Source organism: Cervus canadensis, chromosome 13 (genome assembly GCF_019320065.1).
Source record: "Cervus canadensis isolate Bull #8, Minnesota chromosome 13, ASM1932006v1, whole genome shotgun sequence".
Taxonomy (NCBI): domain Eukaryota; kingdom Metazoa; phylum Chordata; class Mammalia; order Artiodactyla; family Cervidae; genus Cervus; species Cervus canadensis.
The window spans coordinates 37,576,456-37,594,900 of record NC_057398.1 but is presented as its reverse complement, the minus strand read 5'-3'; the positions used below and the strand labels follow the sequence as shown (position 1 = coordinate 37,594,900).

At 53.4% G+C, this 18,445-nt stretch overlaps 1 protein-coding gene across 1 annotated transcript in view; it reads right to left on the bottom strand.

Annotated features, from left to right (window-relative positions):
- The window catches only part of DRAXIN (dorsal inhibitory axon guidance protein), a 27,854-nt gene extending 9,409 nt beyond the window's left edge, over nucleotides 1-18,445 (bottom strand). Inside the window, exons 1-3 of the mRNA XM_043486175.1 lie at nucleotides 18,346-18,445; nucleotides 3,584-4,044; nucleotides 519-706 (exon numbers count right to left, since the gene is read on the bottom strand). Coding sequence (XP_043342110.1) covers nucleotides 519-706; nucleotides 3,584-4,004 — 609 coding nt within the window. The 5' untranslated portion in view covers nucleotides 4,005-4,044; nucleotides 18,346-18,445. The remainder of the gene's footprint in view (nucleotides 1-518; nucleotides 707-3,583; nucleotides 4,045-18,345) is intronic.

The window sequence follows — 18,445 nt, the reverse complement described above, 5'->3', positions numbered from 1 at the left end:
GGGCTACGGTCCATGGGGTCGCAAAGAGTTGAATATGACTTAGCAACTAAACTACCGTAGACTCACTAATGGTTGGTGTGTTTGCCACATTTGCTTGCTTGCTCCCTCTCTTTTTAAAGGTCTGAAGCAGATGTGTCAAAGTGTTAACTAAAGCTTGTTAATTCTGGATTGTGGGGACATGGTTTTAGACATTGTTATTCTCTGTCCTTTGCGGGATGTACAAAATTCTTCCCCCAAAGCCTGCCTTTTCTAGGTTCAGAGACCAGTGTGCTGAGCTGGCACTTGATTCCTTGGCATTCCATAGAATGAGCCCCTGGACCACTGCCTGGACAGTGGCAGCACTCCCTGGACAGTGGGCCTGCTGGCTATAGATGGGCTGGATGGGCATCAGGAGAACCGGCTTCCATCCAGCCCCATGGGCCTGGACCATCTCCCTCCCGCCCCTGTGCCTCAGTCTCCCTAAAGGTACTAGGAGGGGTTTGCATGAGGTCGTCCCAAGGACCCTTCCAACCCCTTACCTGGGGCCACAGGGATGTGACGGGCAGGATCAGTGATTCTTCGGTGGCAGGTGCCTCAAAGGTGGTGAGGTAGAGTATGGTGGGGGCCAGGCTGGTGGAGGATTCCTCCATCAAAGCATCCGGGGACTGGTCTTCTGAGAGCTCCGCCTTCTTCATCAGGGAGCTGGGGCCTCTGACCAAGGCTCGGCCTGAGACAAGGAGCAGGGAACACAGCGACTTTATCTGCTCATCACCCCCATCGGCCCACAGCAGGACCCGCATTTTTTGCTGCGAGCTAGGGGGCAGCAGGAGCCATAGGACAAGTTACTGGCTCAACCAGCATCCCACTGCCCACCCTCCTGGGGAAGGGGCTGGAAACAGGAGGCTGGGGGCACGATAAGGGGGAATGTCTAGGATGAACTTGCAGTGTTGCTGGGGATTCTCCCTCTAAAACAACATTCCAGCAAGTCCAAGTCCAGCTTGACAGAGTGCAGCCAGGGGTGTAAGTGCAATGAATGGAAACCAGTAAGATTAACCATGGAAGGTTTCGTGGAGGAGGTGAAGTTTGTAGGATTAACCATGGAAGGCTTCCTGGAGGAGGTGAAGTTTGAGTAGGGGAGTAAGGTGATGAGGCTGAGAGGCCTTGCAGAGGGGAGAGGCCTTTGAGAAGGCTGGGAAGTGAGAGCTCCCTACGTGGTGATGATGACCCTGCTTGCTGAGCACATGCTGCAGCTGGGACCATGTTGCATGCTGGGTCCTGCTTTACAAGCGTTATTTCACCTAACCTTTGCAGGAGCTCTGGGAGGTAGTTACTCTTTCAGTCTCATCTACAGGGAAGGAAACTGAAGCACAAGGAGGTTAGGTGACTTGCCTGAGGGTGCACAGCCAGTGAGTATTGAAATCTGAATTCAAACCCAGGTCCATCTAATACAGAATCAATACTTTTAACCACTGATGCCGCCTTCCAAGATACATGGGCATGGGGTAGGATGAGTGTGAGGGGGAAAGCGTGCAGGGTTGGGGGGTGGTCAGGAACCAGCTTCCCTGGTGGTTCAGTCGGTAGAGTCTGCCTGCAATGCGGGAGACCCAGGTTCAATCCCTGGGTCGGGAGGATTCCCTGGAGAAGAAAATGGCAACCCATTCCAGTATTCTTGCCTGGAAAATTCCATGGACAGAGAAGCCTGATGGGCTACAGTCCATGGGGTCACAAAAAGTAGGACACAACTGAGTGACTAACACACACACGCACACGGGAACCAGGAGGCTTCAAGAAAAGCTAGAGGGCCCACGCTTATCCTTGCCTCTTTTTCTCAGACAAGAACTGACTTTAAGGTTGGTTGGGTCCACTGGGGCCACCCCACCGTCCTGAGATGAATCCAGCCTGAGCTCCAGATGGCCACTGTCCCCTCCTCACTCACTCTTGTGGGAGGGCCCCGTTGGTCCACTGGAGCCGGGACTGGAGCTGGGCTGGGCTGAGTCCATGTAGGGTGTACGCCTTCCAGTTTGGCATCAAGGATGTTACCACCCTCACACCAAGCTGACACATGATCCCCAGGGGAGGGAGGCTGAGAATCTAAGCTGGGCCCCCCTCTTCTGACTGTGTTCGGCCCACCTGAGGGGTTTCAGTGGGCCTGGCAGGGTAACAAGCCTCAGTTGTTTGCAGGAGAAAAGGAGGCTGAGGCTCCATCACCCACTTCCTGCAGAACCCCACTCCCATCCATGCCTGTGGCACTTGGCCCGCCCCTAGAGGCAGTCTTGTCACATGAAGAGACTTGAAGCCAAGGCTGCCTGCCTGGGCTCTGGCCAGGGGAGATTGGAGAGGGGTCAGCTGGTTGGAGCTGCTGGAACATGTTTGTTCTGGAGAGTCTGGAGCTCACAGCAGATTTGGGAACATGAAGGGAACGTGAAGGAAGGTAAGGAGGTTGGACTCTTGAGAATCTCTTGAACAGCAAGGAGATCAAACCAGTCAATCCTAAAGGAAATCAACCCTGAATATTCATTGGAATACTGATGCTGAAGCTGAAGCTCCAATATTTTGGCCATCTGATGCAAAGAGCTGACTCATTGGAAAAGACCCTGATACTGGGAAAAATTTAGGGCAAGAGGAGAAGGGAATAACAGAGGATGAGATGGTTGGATGGCATCACTAGCTCAATGGACATGCATTTGAGCAAGCTCTGGAAGATAGTGAAGGACAGGGAAGCCTGGCATGCTGCAGTCCATGGGGTCACAAAGAGTCGGACATGACTGAGCAACTGAAAAAACAACAAAGAAGGATGGGGAGGAAACTCCATCAACGAACAGGGCAGAGGCAGGAGAAATAAGGACGTGACCGCTCTCCTTGGGTCAGCCATGTCCAGGTCAGAGGACATGGATGGACTCAGCATCGAGAGAAAGTTGAGAATTAACTATTGAATAGAAACAACCACTGCTGCTGCCCCTGCCAAATGACAAGCATTGTTCTAGGTACTCCAGATAGCAAGATTTCTCTGAATCTACCGTGAGGATAGAGGGGGCTATGCCCTCACTTTGCAGAAACCAAGGCACAGAAAGGTGACTTGCCAGGAAGTCGTGGAGCCAGAATCTGAATTGGGGCAGATCTGGCTTCAGAGCCTAAGCTCTTGGCCTCTGCTCTGTGTTTCAGCACTGATTAAGTGATGTGCTTGGAGTGATGTGCCAAATTGTTCCATCTCTGTTCAGGACTTACAATAGGACGGATTTAGGTCAGACACAACGTAGAACTTCCTGAATCAGGAGGATGATCTATGGATAAGACTAAGCTCCTATGGCCACATACCCTTCTCTTCCTCCCCTGCTCCACCCCAACCCCAGCCTTTCCCAGCACCTCTTCTTACCAGATCCTTCTGAATCTAGTGAGACCCCTCTCTTCCTCTGAGGGTCCACTACCTGCCCTCTTTGGGGCATCCAATTTGTTCTCCCAGGAAGCTCTTGCCATTGACTCCACCCCCAGCCTCCATGTCCACCCCTGAAGTCCGACCCCTTGGTCATTTGGGTCTGATCCACTTCCCTCACTGCCCCCCTCCCCCCATTGTAGGGCCCCACCCCCTCGCAGACCTCCTGCTAACCTCTGTGCAGCCTCAACCTCTCCTTCCGTCTCTTGTGCTCCCTGCCTCGTTTCTTCACCCTCTCTGACCCTGGAGCCCGGCTCTCCTTCTCGGGGTAGGGCCGAGTCAGCCCCCGGAGCAGACCTTTGTCCTGCAGCAGGCCTGCAGGACTTGGCCCACGCAGCAGTCCCTCTGCCCCTGGGATCCTGGAGGCCTGCTTGGTGGCAGTGACCACAGCCCCATCCTGGGTCCAGCCAGGTGTGCCTGGGCCCCGCTCCTTCTTGCCCAGGCCCCGCCGACGGTGGTGGCTGGCCTGAGGCGTCCACAGTGCCGGTCCCGAGAGGTCGATATGATTCTCCGGGAGGTTCTGAGCAGAGCTTCCGGGTCCCAGGGAGCCTGCCAGGCTCAGCTCCAGGAGCAGGAGGAGGGCGAGGAGCAGCATGGGGGCAGGGTGGGTGGTGGGCCCAGCCGAGGGCTTCTTCCTGCAAGAAAAGTAGGACCATGAGGGGGCATCTCTGCAGCCCTCCTCCTCCACACCCACAGTCCTCTCATTCACACTCTTCTTTATAAGTTGCTTAGTTATATTTATTTTTATTTATTTATCTGTTAGCCATGCCGCAAGGCATGCGGGATCTTAGTTTCCCAACCAGGGATCGAACCCATGCCCCCTGCAATGGAAGCGTGCAGTCTTATCTACTGGACCACCAGGGACGTCCCTCCCTAACTCACACTGTTATAGCCCAGTCTTTTTCAACAGGGATGGAGGGGGACTTTGATCCTCCCCCAACCCGGGGGACATTTGGCAACATCTGGAAACATTTTAGGTGGCCCAAACTAGGCAGCACTACCAACTTTACTGGGTGGAGGCCAGGGATGCTGCTAAACACCCTACAAGGCACAGGACTGTCCCGGCCCAGAAAGACCACAGTGCCGAAGCTGAGAATCCCTGGGTTTCAATCGTTTTAAGAAACACCCAGGTTCCAGTCTAGATTCCTTTCTTCTGTGCAAACCTCTGCCTTGGGCTAAGTTCCCAGGAATGAGCTGAGTCCCTCCAAGCTCAGCAATAGGCCTCTGGTCCCAGAGACTTGACTCAAAGCCTAAAATCAAACAAGCGGAATAAAAGCATTTGAGCACGTGCTGTAAGAAAGAATCGGGTTCCGCGCCTGGTGTGCGTTTCTATCACTTGGTCCTTTCGCCGACTCTCGGAAGTGGTGCCTATTATTTTCTGAAGTGGAAATTAAGGCCCAGAGAGGCTGAGTCACATGGAGTAAGTGGCATTTAGTCATTGCTAAGCCTGTGCCCTGAGCTTCCACGTGCTGTTCTTGGACAGCCCAGCCTTGCCTTCTCTCTTCCTCCAAGTTCCAGGCAGGTTCTGACAGGGCCAGCTCTGTCCCTCCTGGGGCCAGGGGCCAGGGGGCGCTTTGGAGGCTGGACTCTGACCCTGCAGGGTGGGGTGAACTACCTCTGACCTCCCCTGGGGACAGCCTGTCCTTCTGCACTGGAAGTGGGGGCATCTCATGGGACCTCACTGCTTCCCTCTTTGCACTGGAGGAAGAGTCAAAATTCCCAAATGTTCCAGAAGAACTGGGAGCTAAGGCTCAGGAGGACTGTGGCTGGGGGACAGTGGGGATGTCCCCTCCCCTTCCCCACAGCCCTCCCCTCTCCAACCCCCACCTCCACCCCGCCGACCCCACCAGCCTCACTGTATCCCAGGCGAGTTGGGCACCAGGTTAGCTGGGCTGATTGAATTTTTACGGCCTCCCCGGGCCCCCTGCCATATTCCATTAGGCTCGCAAAGGTGCTCACACAACCGTCTCCTTGTGATTTGTGGCCTTCTAATTGCCCAGGGCTGAAGAAAGGTTGGTGGCCTGGAGACCTCAGCCAGCATCTCTCCCTCCAGCCCCCTCAGTTCCTGCAGCCTCCGCCACGGCCATCCCGCCCCAGGTTCACCTTTAGCTAACCCCAAGTGAGGGGCTCTTGAAGCGGGCGGGAAGGGTAGGCTGACCTGCTTGGGATGGGGGTGGGAAGCAGAGGGAGAGAAACAGCCCCTCCCCCACCTTGCCTGGTCACTGGCCTCCCTTCCTTCCCTGGTCACTGGCCTCCCTTCCTTCCCTTCATTCCCTCCTGGCATGTCCTAGTCCCCGGGGAGGCGTGGGGCCCTGGCCTCCACCGTCCTGGGCTCTGCCCCGCCAGCCTCACCCCCAGCCTTTCCATAATGAGAGCCCTGGAGGCTGGTGCTTAGGCGGGCCTGCACTCCGGAGGCAGCCAGGTGGGAGGAGGAGGGGCCCTTTGAGGGGCTTGTCAGTCAAGCATTGTTCTGCTCCCGGGGACCCTTCAAACCCTATTTCCAAGCCCCAGGCAGATGCCAGGCTGCATTTACCCGACTGCATCCTCTGCTCCCTGTGACTGAGGGAGGTGGAGTCTGTTTTGGATGCTGTCCCCCACCCAGCCCCCACTTCTGTCTTGTGGGGACATCACATGGACAGCCTGGGAGAAACCCACAGAGCGCCTCCATCGACAGGGAACCTTTGGGACGTTGGGCAGGGAGTAGAATCCCTCCATCTTGAGGGTAGAGAGGAGCAAGGTGAGTCACCCAAACAGTGCAGGCAAGAGACGGGATGAGTCTTGGCAGGGGGGGAAGAGTGAGCAGTCCCGTGTCGTGTAGGGGCAGCTTGCTGTCCCTGTGGACACACATGAGGCCAATCAATGACTCCGAGCTCGGTCACCAGCCCTCGCACTAGTCCCAGAGGACAGCATCTCCCCTGCAGAGCCAGGAGCTGAAGCCCAGCCCCACCCCAACCTTAGACAACCCCCTGCATCATGACCCCATCCACATTTGCCCCCCAATGAAGTCCTGATACCAAGCCCTTGCTGGTGACCATGGGTCAGTTCACTGTACCCAGGAACCCCAACTTCAGTGCCATCTTTGTTCCCTGCCTGCTTTGCACCCCACACATCATGTATGGGGCCAGCCTGAAGCAGGGAAGGGAGAATTTCAGCATGCAGGCCATCCCCTTCCTCAGACTTTTATTGGTACCATCCTGCCCCTGGCCACAGCCCATACTGCTGCCAAGCTACTCTGATCTTGCTTACCACTGTCCCTGGCTCCCTACTCCCTTCCCATTTAACCACAGACTCCTCACCCTGGCACTCAAGATCTTGTGTAACATGGCCCCAACCTAATTTTGCAGCCCTGCCTTCTATTTCCTCCCCATCACAGCCAATAGAGATTATTCCCTGGGCCTCAAACACTGCCATCCTGCATCTTTCTTTTCTCTCTATTTTTGCTGATGCTATTCTATGAAAATCCTTCCCGTCCTCTGGGACTCCTCCCAAATGTCCCCTCTGACAGAAAGCCTTCACTAGTTCCCCACTGAGATATGGTTCCCTCCTCAGGGATCCCACACAGCTCTGCCCAGATCATTTTCTGCTCGGCCAATCAGCTTTTTTTTTTTTAAGACCCCCAACTAGACAGGAAGTTCTGTCCCCTTTTCCCCTCTGTTCCTATCACATTTACAAGGCTCTGCAAATAATAGGCACTTTGGGCTTCCCTGGTGGTTCAGTGGTAAAGAACCCACCTGCCAATGCAGGAGATGCAGGTTTGATCCTTAGGTCAGGAAGATCCCCTGGAGAAGGAAATGGCAACCCACTCCAATATTCCTGCCTGGGAAATCCTATGGACAGAGGAGCCTGGCGAGTTACGGAGACACAAAGAGTTGGACACGCTAAGAGACTAAACAACAACTATGGATCAGAACGGAATCAAACTGATACCTGAGCCCAAGATCATACATAAATTCCCAGGGAGGGTGTATGTGTGTGTGTGTCTGAGTGTGTGTGTGTGTGTGACAGAGAATGAGAGAGAGAGAGCATGCTAGACTGAGGGCTGGGGATCCCAGAGCCTCTTTGCCCTGAAGACAGCATGGAGTCCTCTTTCCAAGCCCACAGGATTTGTACTTGAATCTTGGCACAGTGCAGCAGCCAAGATGCCAATCTGGCAAAGAGCCGCTTAGGAAACGCGGGCTGCTACAGAAGTCGTGCCAAGGATCCACAGCGATGAGGGCTCCGATCCATTTCTGCCGCTCAGGAAGCCAGTTGGAGGCTGCCTCCCAAGGCACCAAGCAGCCAGGAGAGAAGAGGCAGCGGGTGCCCCACCTCCCCAGGGTCCCCATCAGCCCTGGATGGTTCTGCCTGTGGTTTGCACACAAAGACTACTCTTCTGGGCCTGGGTCTGGTTTCCCTAGGACTGGGGACACTCAGCAGCACTTGAGGGACAGGAGGACCATCCACACCCAGAGACAGCTCTCTCACAACAGAGATCTAATAGTGGCTCCTTAAAAACTTAACTAAGCTAGAGCAATTGTCACCATAGGAGCTGCTATTCCCTGAGCGACTGGGAAGCCAGGTTCTTACAAGCTTATTTCATCCATTTTTTATTGCATCCTCTCAACTGCCCGCATACGGCAGGCTGTTCTCCATACTTTTAAAAGGAGAAAACCCGGGTTCTGGGAGAGTGAGCCATAAGCACAAGGTGACCACCGCTGGTGGGTGACAAAGCCCCACCTCAGGGTCTGGGTTTTCTCTGCACCCAGCGCACACGGACAGTCAGTCCTTGCACCCCCTCACCCATCCACTGAGCTTCAGCGGGAGTCGCTTGCCTCTCCCATGTAATCTGCCATTGCTGTGAGTGCAGTCAGAGCCCAGGAGCCGGGCCAGGCTCTGGCAGCTGAGAAGAGGAACCTGACAGAGGAGGAAGGGGTTTGTTTCAAGCCCTCCTCCTGTCCCCATACTGTGTGGAGTTAAACTGCCAGCGAGGTCTCCATCCAGAAGCCCGCAGGGAGGCAGTGTCACATGCAAATGAGGGCAGTTAATGGAGTCTGGAGCCTGCTTTGACTCCTGAGCCTCCACCCCCTCTCCCCACAACAGCCTTGCATTTAGGGGCCAGGAGACTAGGCGGAGGCTCCTGCCTGCCCGCCTGGCAGACAACTGCGGGGCCTGAATTCCTCCTTTACTGATCAGCTCACCCGATGCTTGATGGGTTGGAGGGGAGAGGGGGGCAGGTGGAAGGTGGGAGGTGGGAGCTGGGCTGGCTGAAGAGGGTCCGATGGGAATCCCAGGCCAGGGATATCAGTGAGGCTCTGATGGAGCTGAGGCATTATGACAGTCCAGACTGTGAGTCAGACAACCACCCATTGGGAGAACTTGGCTATCAACCCCCACTCTTTCACCCTGAATCTCTCTCTCACGTGTGAAAGTGACACATTTGAGCCACCGTATTTGGTAGAAATGTTTCAGGGATTCTCTAAGCATTTGATTCTAGCCTTAATTTTAAAAAAATGCTTTAAAACTATTTTGCAAGCTGCAAGTCGCTCAGTGGTTTATGACTCTTTATGACTCCATAGGCTATACAGTCCATGGAATTCTCTAGCCCAGAATATTGGAGTGGGTACCCTTTACCTTCTCTAGGGGATCTTCCCAACCCAGGTCTCCCACATTGCAGGCAGGTTCTTTACCAGCAGAGCCATAAGGGAAGCCCAAGAATACTGGAGTGGGTAGCCTACTCCTTCTCCAGGGCATCTTCCCGACCCAGGAATCAAATCAGGATCTCCTGCATTGCAGGTGGATTCTTTACCAACTGGGCTATCAGGGAAGCCCATACTGTAGGTAAACTTCAATCGTGTCCACCTCTTTGTGACCCCATGGTCTGTAGCCTGTCAGGCTCCTCTGACCATGGGATTTTCCAGGCAAGAATACTGGAGTGGGTTGCCATGCCTCTTCCAGGGGATCATCCCAACCCAGGGATCCAACCCACGTCTCTTATGTCCCCTGCATTGGCAGGCAGGTTCTTTACCACCTAGCATCACCTGGGAAGCAACAGCCACTCTCAAATGCATTCTCTACCCAATTTTAACTCGGGCACAGCCCCACCATAACTTGGTCTTCTCCTGGGTCAGTGAAGGGTGTTCCAGGGATGAAATGTGAGCGGTTTAAAATAACTGTTGACATTTGCAATGACTTATTTACACTCTCCAGGATTTTCTGGGCACCAACGACCAAAGCCAGTTAGAGGCTCCGCTTCATATTGACAAATGCGACTGACATCCACTGTCTTCTTTTATACCATTGAGGATAGCTTCTTTTTTGTCACTGATTTACTTTAAAGTAGGCAATATGGTACATTGGGCATAACAGAGGTTGCATAGCCCCTCCAAGGAGGCTGAAGAGTCTGGTGAAAGTAGGGCTTGAAGTTGTATCTTCATGAGATGGAAAAAAATTTTGATTTGGGGAAGAAATTAGTGGTGGTGGTGGGGTGCCACGCTGCTCTTAAAATCATGCCTTTTTTGGTCTTAGTACTGAAATTAAAGAGCCTCTTGTTGAAGGTAAAAGAGGAGAGTGAAAAAGCTGACTTAAAACTCAACATTCACAAAACTAAGATCATGGCATCTGGTCCCATCACTTCATGGCAAATAGATGGGGAAAAAAATGGAAACAGTGACAGACTTTATTTTCTAGTGCTCCAAAATCACTTTGGATGGTGACTGTAGCCATGAAATTAAAAGACAAGGAAAAGCTATGACAAAACTAGACAGCATATTAAAAAGCAGTGACAGCACTTTGCCGACAAAAGTCCATATAGTCAAAGCTATGGTTTTCCAAAAGTCATGTATGGATGACCATAAAGAAGGCTGAGCACAGAAGAATTGATCCTTTTGAACTGTGGTGCTAGAAAAGACTCTTGAGAGTCCTTTGGACTGCAAGGAGATCAAACCAGTCAATCCTAAAGGTAATCAACCCTGAATATTCATTGGAAGGACTGATGCTGAAGCTCCAATATTTTGGCCACCTGATGTGAAGAGCCAACTCACAAGAAAAGACCCTGATGTTGGGAAAGATTGAGGGCAGGAGAAGGGAGCAACAGGGGAAGAGATGATTGGATGGCACCACCGACTCAGTGAACATGAGTTTGAGCAAGCTCTGGGAGATGGTGAAGGACAGGGAGGCCTGGCGTGCTGCAGTCCGTGGGGTCACAAAGAGTTGGGCCTGACTCAGAAACTGAACATCTCGGATTATGGATAAGATTTCATGGGAAATGATTGGCACTGCTCAATAAATAAATAAATAAATAAAACAGATGGGAAGCATAGTGGAAGCAGACTACTGGATCATTGAGTTAGATTAAATGGTCTCCAGGGCCCTCTGCCAAGAGAGCCTGGGAATTTATGATCCATGGTGACAAGATCCTCTATTTGTTTGTCCATCCAACTGAAACCCCCCTGTGGGGAGGGATGACATCTTATATCCTCCTGGTTCTGGAGTGAGCCCCCAGGGACCACGGACAGGTATCAAAGTAGCATGAATTCACAGGACATATCTGTGAGTGTTCAAAGACAATATGTGGGACTTCCCTGACGGTCTAGTGGTTAGGACTCTGCACTTTCATTTCGGAAGAAGCATGGATCCAATCCCTGGTCAGGGACTAAGCTCCCACAAGCTCCTTGCCAAAAAAAAAAAAGAGAGAGAGAGCAAAACAAAACACAATAATGTGTGATGATAAGAAGTCCACTCCTGGGCCAGCCCTCCCTCTCACTCGATTTCGGAGGAGCTCTACCTTGCTCTGGCCACCTCTCCAATCATGCCTGACCTCCAGCACAGGTGAGATCCTAACCCACCGAGCTGCCAGGGTGGGCATCCTGAGACCAGCCCTGGGGTCTCTGGGATGACTGGGGCACACCTATCTTTCAAGGGCTCCTCAGAAAGGGGTGCACAGTGCTGGGGGGTCAGGGAACTGGAGAGAGAAGGGTTCTAATTCCTGCCACATCCCTGGCCACAGCTCGGGTCTTAAAATGATGCTCCATAAAAAAGAAAAAAAAAAATGATGCTCCACACAGAAACATTCTAACCCTCTTTAACTCATCAGAGACTGGAAGGTTGGGACTTCCCTGGTGGTCGAGTTAGGAATCCACCCACCAAGGCAGGGGACACAGGTTTGACCCTGGTCGGGGAACTAAGTTCCAACACACCGCAGGGCAACTAAGCCTGTGTGCCACAACTAGAGAGCCCACGAGGTGCAACTACTAAAGCCCGCCCACCCTAGAGCCCACGCTCTGCAACAAGAGAAGCCACTGCAATGAGAAGCCTGAGCACTGCTACTGGAGAGTAGCCCCGGCTCGCCGCAACTAGAGACAGCTTATACACAACAACAAAGACCCAGTGCAGCCAAGATTAAATAAAGTAAAATAAAGAAAAGAAAAAAAGAAACTGGAAGGTAGCTGGCTTCTGCTAAACCTGGACTAGAAGAGACCTCTAACCTTGAGAGGCTAAGAAACATCTCCATGGGGATCTTGTTCCCTTTAGAGAACCCAGCCCTACTCTGGGGCAGTTTGGGAGTCAGTATTCTTAGGCTCAGGTGTTGAGCCCTCCCAGCTCATGGGAGAAGTGGGTCTGGGGTTTTGTGGCCTTCTGAGCATCTCACCATTCCCCTCTGGGAACCCTGACACTAAGGGGCTGAATTCTGTCCTTCAGAGTAGCAGCCTCAGGTCAGACTGGGCTCCAAGTGGGTGCCGCCTTAAGACAAAACTCCGGCTGCGTTCCCTGCCATGTTTCTGGTAACCCAGACAACTTCCGGTGCTGCTGTCTGCCTTGGCCCTGGCCCCGGCTTATCACCAAAACATTTTCAGCTTTGTGATCAGAAGGACAAATCGGATCACTAGTTTTCCAGCTTAAAACTCTCCAGGGGACATTTACACAACACATAGAGCAGACAGAGATCAGCTCCTTTACAGACAAAGAACTTTCACCTCACTCTCACACCTGGGAGCCCCAGGGGCAGCGTTTGCATGCCCAGAACCCCAACTCAAAAGTGCTCAGGACAGACTTTGTTAGAAGGAATACTCTAACTTGGAACTGATCTGCCTGACTCTCCCCTCTGACACCTCCTCATGACTCAGTCATACACTTCCTGGAATGGCTGGAACTGAACAGTGGAGATGGCCATCCCCAGGTCCCCCCTTCGGCTCTTAAAACAGTGGGGTCACCTGGCAGTCAGCTCCACAAATCTGGAATTCCAGTTGGGGGTGGGGGTCTTAGAGGTCCTGGTTCCCTAGGAGCAGATTCCTATCTTCTTTAAGGGGAGCTGATTCCCCCAGAGCTGGAAAGTGAGAAGTTGTAATTGTTCAATCAAAATAGTTTTATCAGGCTTCCTTGGTAGCTCAGTGGTAAAGAATCTGCCTGCCAATGCAGGAGACATGGGTTCTATCCCTGGTCCAGGAAGATCCCACATGCCTTGGGGAACTAAGCCTGTGTGTCACAGCTATTGAGCCTGTGCTCTAATGCCGGGAGCCACAACTACTGAAGCCCACTTGCCCTAGAGTTCATGCTCTGTAGGAAGAGAAGTCACAGCAATGAAAAGCCCACACAACACAGCTGGAGAGGAACTCCCACTCGCCGCAACTAGAAAAAAGCTTGTGCAGCAACAAAGAACCAGCACAGCCAAAAATAAACAAGTAAATAAATAATAACAAAATAGTTCTGTCCTCAATGAGGGTGGGGGAGGGGGAGCTGGATCTTAATTTTACCAGCTGGGCTTGTCCTAAGGCAATTTGGGACCAGATTTTGCCTCTCTAGCCCCTCCCACAACCCCTCCCACCACCACACCTCATCATGAGTCATTATTTCCCTGTCTGTGAAATGGGATTATTAACCTGTCATGAGATTTGACTATTCAGGAAATTAGAACTTCTGTGTGGTTGGGAGAGGGGACATTTCTAGGTATGGAAGGAACTCAGGCAGTGTAGGTGGGTGGGAAGGTAGCAAAGGTGAGCTTAGTGGGGGGTGTGGGGGGTGAGATTTGAAACAGCTGCCCTGGGTGGAGGGTGCTTGTTGGCAGGTTGACCCTGACAGTCCTGAGCTAGTCCCTACCCATCTACCCTGCCTCTCTGAGGCTCTGCACCCCTAAAGTGACACCTCTCAGCCCCTCCCCAGGCTCAGAACAGCCAGACCCCACCCACCCTGCACAGGCAACCCAGCTTCACAGAGAATTCTGCTTCTTGACCATGCAGCACCATGGAGAGTGACATCAGGCAGTCAGCACTTCCTGATCCCCTCTGGGTGCAGGGCCTGGGTGCCACACAAGGGAAGATGCTCCAGTCTGAACACCTGTCCCTGCTTCTGGAAACTGCCAGTAAACTCTGACTGGGACAGAAGCCCTGCCCTGGGGAGTTCTCATGGTTAACAGGGAAGTCTAGGTCTCACCTTGGCGGACTCTTAAGACTGATGAGACACAGCTGCTGTCCTCAGGGAGCCCTGGTTTGAGTAAGAAAAGCAGCCTCCGCCCCAGGAAGCCTCCAGTCTAATGTAGGAGATCTGACTGCTTCCCTTAGGGATTTCCCAGCCTGCTAGGGGACCCACAACTCTGGCTTCGGATGTTCCCAGGACATGGGGAAAACTGCTGGAGGGAGCTTCTAATCTGTGGGTAAAAACACAGTCCTTGCCATCTAGAGGTCCCCACTCTGATCCGGCAGGGAGGCTGCAGGCCCAGTGACAGAGGAAGGCACAAATATAATTATTACTGATTCAAACACACACATGTCAATCCAAACCCATTATCTGAGCCATGGGAGAGCCCCCCGAACAGAGCAAAAAGAGTTGTGTGACCCTGGTCAGGTCATTTAACCCCTCTGAGCCTCAGTTTCCTCTCCTGTAAAATGCTGGAGGTTTCGAGAATGAAGGGAGGCAAAGGTATACAGTGAGTGGTACCCAGTAAGGGTGCAGGAAACAGTAGCTGCTGTTATCGTGAGGAGGGGAAAGAGCGGGCGTGGGGCTTGGGGGTGGGTTCCTGGAAGTGTTCGAGCATCTGTGCCTTCATGTGCAGGGGGTGGACACAGGTAGCCCCGTCCCCAGTCCTCGGTGGGATGATTGATGGCTTCGGTGGGGCGGGTCAGCACAGGCCCAGGCCCGCCTGGAGGGGACCATTGTCTTGGCAAATGAGGTTTGGCTTCCCCACAGGGCCAGCTCCATCTGCTTTTTTTTTCATCCGCAGCCTTGGGAATTCCCACCCTCCCAAGGCCTCACACCTCAAAAAAATCTATGTAAGGGTATTATTTTGGGGGGAAGGTGGGTGGAGTCCTATCTCCTACTATATTACAGGTACTGGCCACCCCTCCTCCTCCTCTCCTAAGCCATCCTCTTGGTGCCCTCATCCCCCAAATGTTATTATCTTGGTTCCTAGACAATTTTGTTGGACCCATCACTTAATCATCAAGTGATAAAATGCCTGCTGTCAGTTCTGGACGAGGCCAGTGTGGGGTAGAAAGACACCTGGAGTCAGACAAGTCTGGGTGTGCATCCTGGCTCCAGCATTTAATAGCTGTGTGACCCTGGGCAAGCCAACTAACCTTTCTGGGCTTCAGTCCCACATCTGAAAAGTCAATGTTTGTTTGGGTATCATTTACAGGGCATCGACTGTTCTTAAGACTTAGGGTTTTATGTGTATTATCTAATTTAGCCCCTTGAAGTGGACAATATTTTTCAGGTAATAATGACAGTAACAGTGGATCAACATCGGGACAAATATTTGAAGGATTTGCTCAAGGTTACACAGCAGAGTGAATGGGAGAGTGGGGATTTGAACTTATGGCCACCTGACTTCAAAGGCCACATTTTGACCATGATGTCTCATGCTTACTCAGACACTAATACCAGTGCCGATGCTGTGACTTTTAGATATGACAAAATGGGGGCCTTAACCCAGAGGCTGGCACAGAGGGGGCTCCTAAAAACTTGAGGTTCTGCAATTATGTCATCCCAGCTGCTCTGGATTCTAGTACTTGTGCCCCCCATACCCACTCAGGGGGGGTCTCAGAGAGTCAATGCCAGGCCATGGTATTGTAGTGGGGGGGTGGCTGCCAAAGCTGGGACCTGGCATGGGGACAGGGTCTTTCCTGGGTAGATATGTGCTCCACTGGCCCCCTTGAGAGGAAGGGCTGGGGTTGGACAAGCAGAGGGCATGGAGCAGCAAGAGAAGGGAACCTCACCTGAAGGAGCAAGTAGAGTGATGCCCAATGACTCCTCCCCACCCCAGGAACATGCCCAGCTTTTGCTCACCCCAGAATGTGGAATCAGGGAGGCCAGGATGCAAAATCTCTGTTCTGTCACGTTTCTGGCTGAAACAAGTGAAGGTGCAGGCCACACAGCTGCTAAGCTAGTCTGCTGAATTCAGGCAGCTGCTTCCCTGTCTAGTCTATTTCCTCTGTTACCATCAGGCACAGAAATCATCCTCAACTTCTGGAGACAGGCAGAGGCCCTGGTGCCACAGGGACTTTCCAGGAGAATTGCTCCCTCTCCAACCACCCCAGCTCTGGTCCTTTGCTCTAGAGCCCACTCTTCCCCTGGCCTGGCCAGCAGGACCCAGTGGAACCCAGGGATAACCTGTGGTTTGCAATTTTCATCCCTATCCCCTTAGCCAAGGATTCCATTCATCAGAACAAATATGGACAGAGCACCTGCTGTGTCTCAGGCACTGGGACCATAAGTGGAACAAGACCCGCCCCGCCCAGGGAAGTGCAGCCCAGGAGAGACAGGGAGGCAAAGGGGGAGCAGGAGGGCTTCCCACAGGATGGGCCATCTGACCTTGGCCTGCAAGGGGAGACATTTCAGATAGAGGGAAGAGTTCGGAGTCCATCAGGGCATGGAGATGATCAGCCTTCTATCATGGCTGAAAACTCTGATGCTGATGGGGGTGTGGTGGGAGGCAGGCAAGGTTGTTAATTTAGGGGAAACAGGGAGCCATTGAGGGGTTTAGGGATGGGGAGAGGGGTGGACTGAATGGTGAGGAAGGCAGTGAAAGTGGCAGGAAGGATGGTGAACAGGAGTCTGGATGGTATATGTGTGGGTGTGTGTGTTCTCAGTCCCATTCTTGCCTCTCTAAAGAGAAAGGCTCTGGCTGCCAGTCCTGGCTGGAGCTGAAAAACTCAGCTAGGAGAATCTAGAAGCTGCCAGTCAGGAGATGTTATAAAGTTGACCGCCTTATGCCACCAAGTCCACATCACTGCCTGACTCCTGGAGTTGTGTGCCACCTGCTGTGATGACACAGATGGTCAGAGGGTTTTAGTGATTCCTCAGCAGGTTCAGGGTCCAAAAGACAATCCCCCCAGAGGAAAGGAAGTGGCTTGTGAGTGAGCGACATTGAAAAAGAAATAGAGGGACTTCCCTGGTGGTCCAGTGGCTAAGACTCTGCACTCCCAATGCAGGGGGTTTAGGTTCCATCCCTCGTCAGGGAACTCAATCCCACATGCTGCAACTACAACCTGGTGCAGCCAAATAAATACATATTTTTTAAAAACAAACAAACAAAAAGAAATGGGTGCAAGATGGAGGTTCGGAATTGGCAATGAGACACACGTATGTCTCCCAATCAATGACCAGCTGTTGGCAACATCAACAGCCACATTGATCTCACTTTGAAAGCAGAGGCCCTTTTCATTCTGATTTTTAAGCTCCGATTTTAGGACAAGGAGAGAAGAGGAGGGAGAGAAAGAGAGAAGAGTGCCTGGAAGAGTGTGTAGGGGGAGGTGATTGTGATAGGGGAGGGGCCATAGTCAGGTTTCTTTTCAGGGTCTCTAAGCCTTGAATTTTGGATCCATTTCCCCCTTTCTGTGGAGCCTCATCCCCAACCACCCAAAGACTGTAGAATTACCCATGGCCACCAAGTGCATGCTGCGCTGACATTCAATACGGTTTTTCACCGTTTCCACACACATCTCTGTAGGTGGGTGCTGTTATCCCCGAGTTATCAAGGGGACACTGAGGCTCAGAGAAGTACTTTCCTTTGTCCAGGATCTGTCCCTCAGCCTCCGTCTGCCTGACTCCGGAGGGGTCCTGAACCAACGCTAGGGCATTTCTTGCATGCCACCAGGCTGGGAGGTGGGCAGCGTGGAAGAGTGCTCTGAGCAAGAGAGAGCAGACCGAGGCGAGGGCCGAGGGAGCATCCAGTGGAGCAAGGGAGGACTTGGCGGGAAACCCAAGAGGCCTCACCTCTCAAACCTGGTTCCCTCAGGCTCCTGAGACCCCGGTGCGCGGTTGGAGAAAAGCAGGCAGTGGGCAGGGAGAGGGCCTGAACCGGGGCCAGAAGAGCTAGCTCGGCGCCGTCGGGATCACTAGGGCGCGGAACTGGCCCGGGTCGGATGGGAGGGCGCGGGACCCCCGCAGTGCTGGCGGGGGAGTGGGGCGCACCTCCCGCCTCCCTGCACACACTCCAGCCCCGTAGGTAGCCTCGCTAAAAGCCGAGGACACTCCTGCTAGCTCTGCCCGGGGCTCGGGGAGTTTTTCGAGCTTCTTCAAACGACGTCAGTCTGGGAGCCTCAGCCCAAGAGACCACCCGGAGACTCAGAGACAGAGAGACAAAGAGAGACCGGATCCCACAGGGAGAAGGCTAGTGCGGAGGAGGAGAGTGGGCGAGAGATGAGTCCGGGGGAGCGAGGCGAGGGCGCACGCGAGGCAGTGTCAGAACGTGGAAAAGTCGGTGCCCGGAGGAAGGTGGGCAGACGAGGAGCCCAGGAGCAGAGCCAGGAGATGGGGGGAGACGCGTCGAGGAGGGGAGGCGGCGGACCCACCGACCGACGTGTCCGAGGGCCGGGAGGACAGGGAAGAAAGCAGCATCCTCACTTCCAGCCTCGGTCCCCAGCGCGCCTGGCTCCTGAGCGCTCCAGGTAGCCCACCTTTGTCCAGGCGCGCAACTAGGTGAGGCGGGAGGGCGGGGCCGGGGGCGGGCCAAGGCCATGCCTTACCTGTCTGACCGGCGGGGCGGGGGCCGAGGGGCTCCGGGCCGAGCGCCTGCGGGAGCCGAGCGCAGCAGAGGGCAGAGCTGCGAAGCCAGGACCTCGCGGA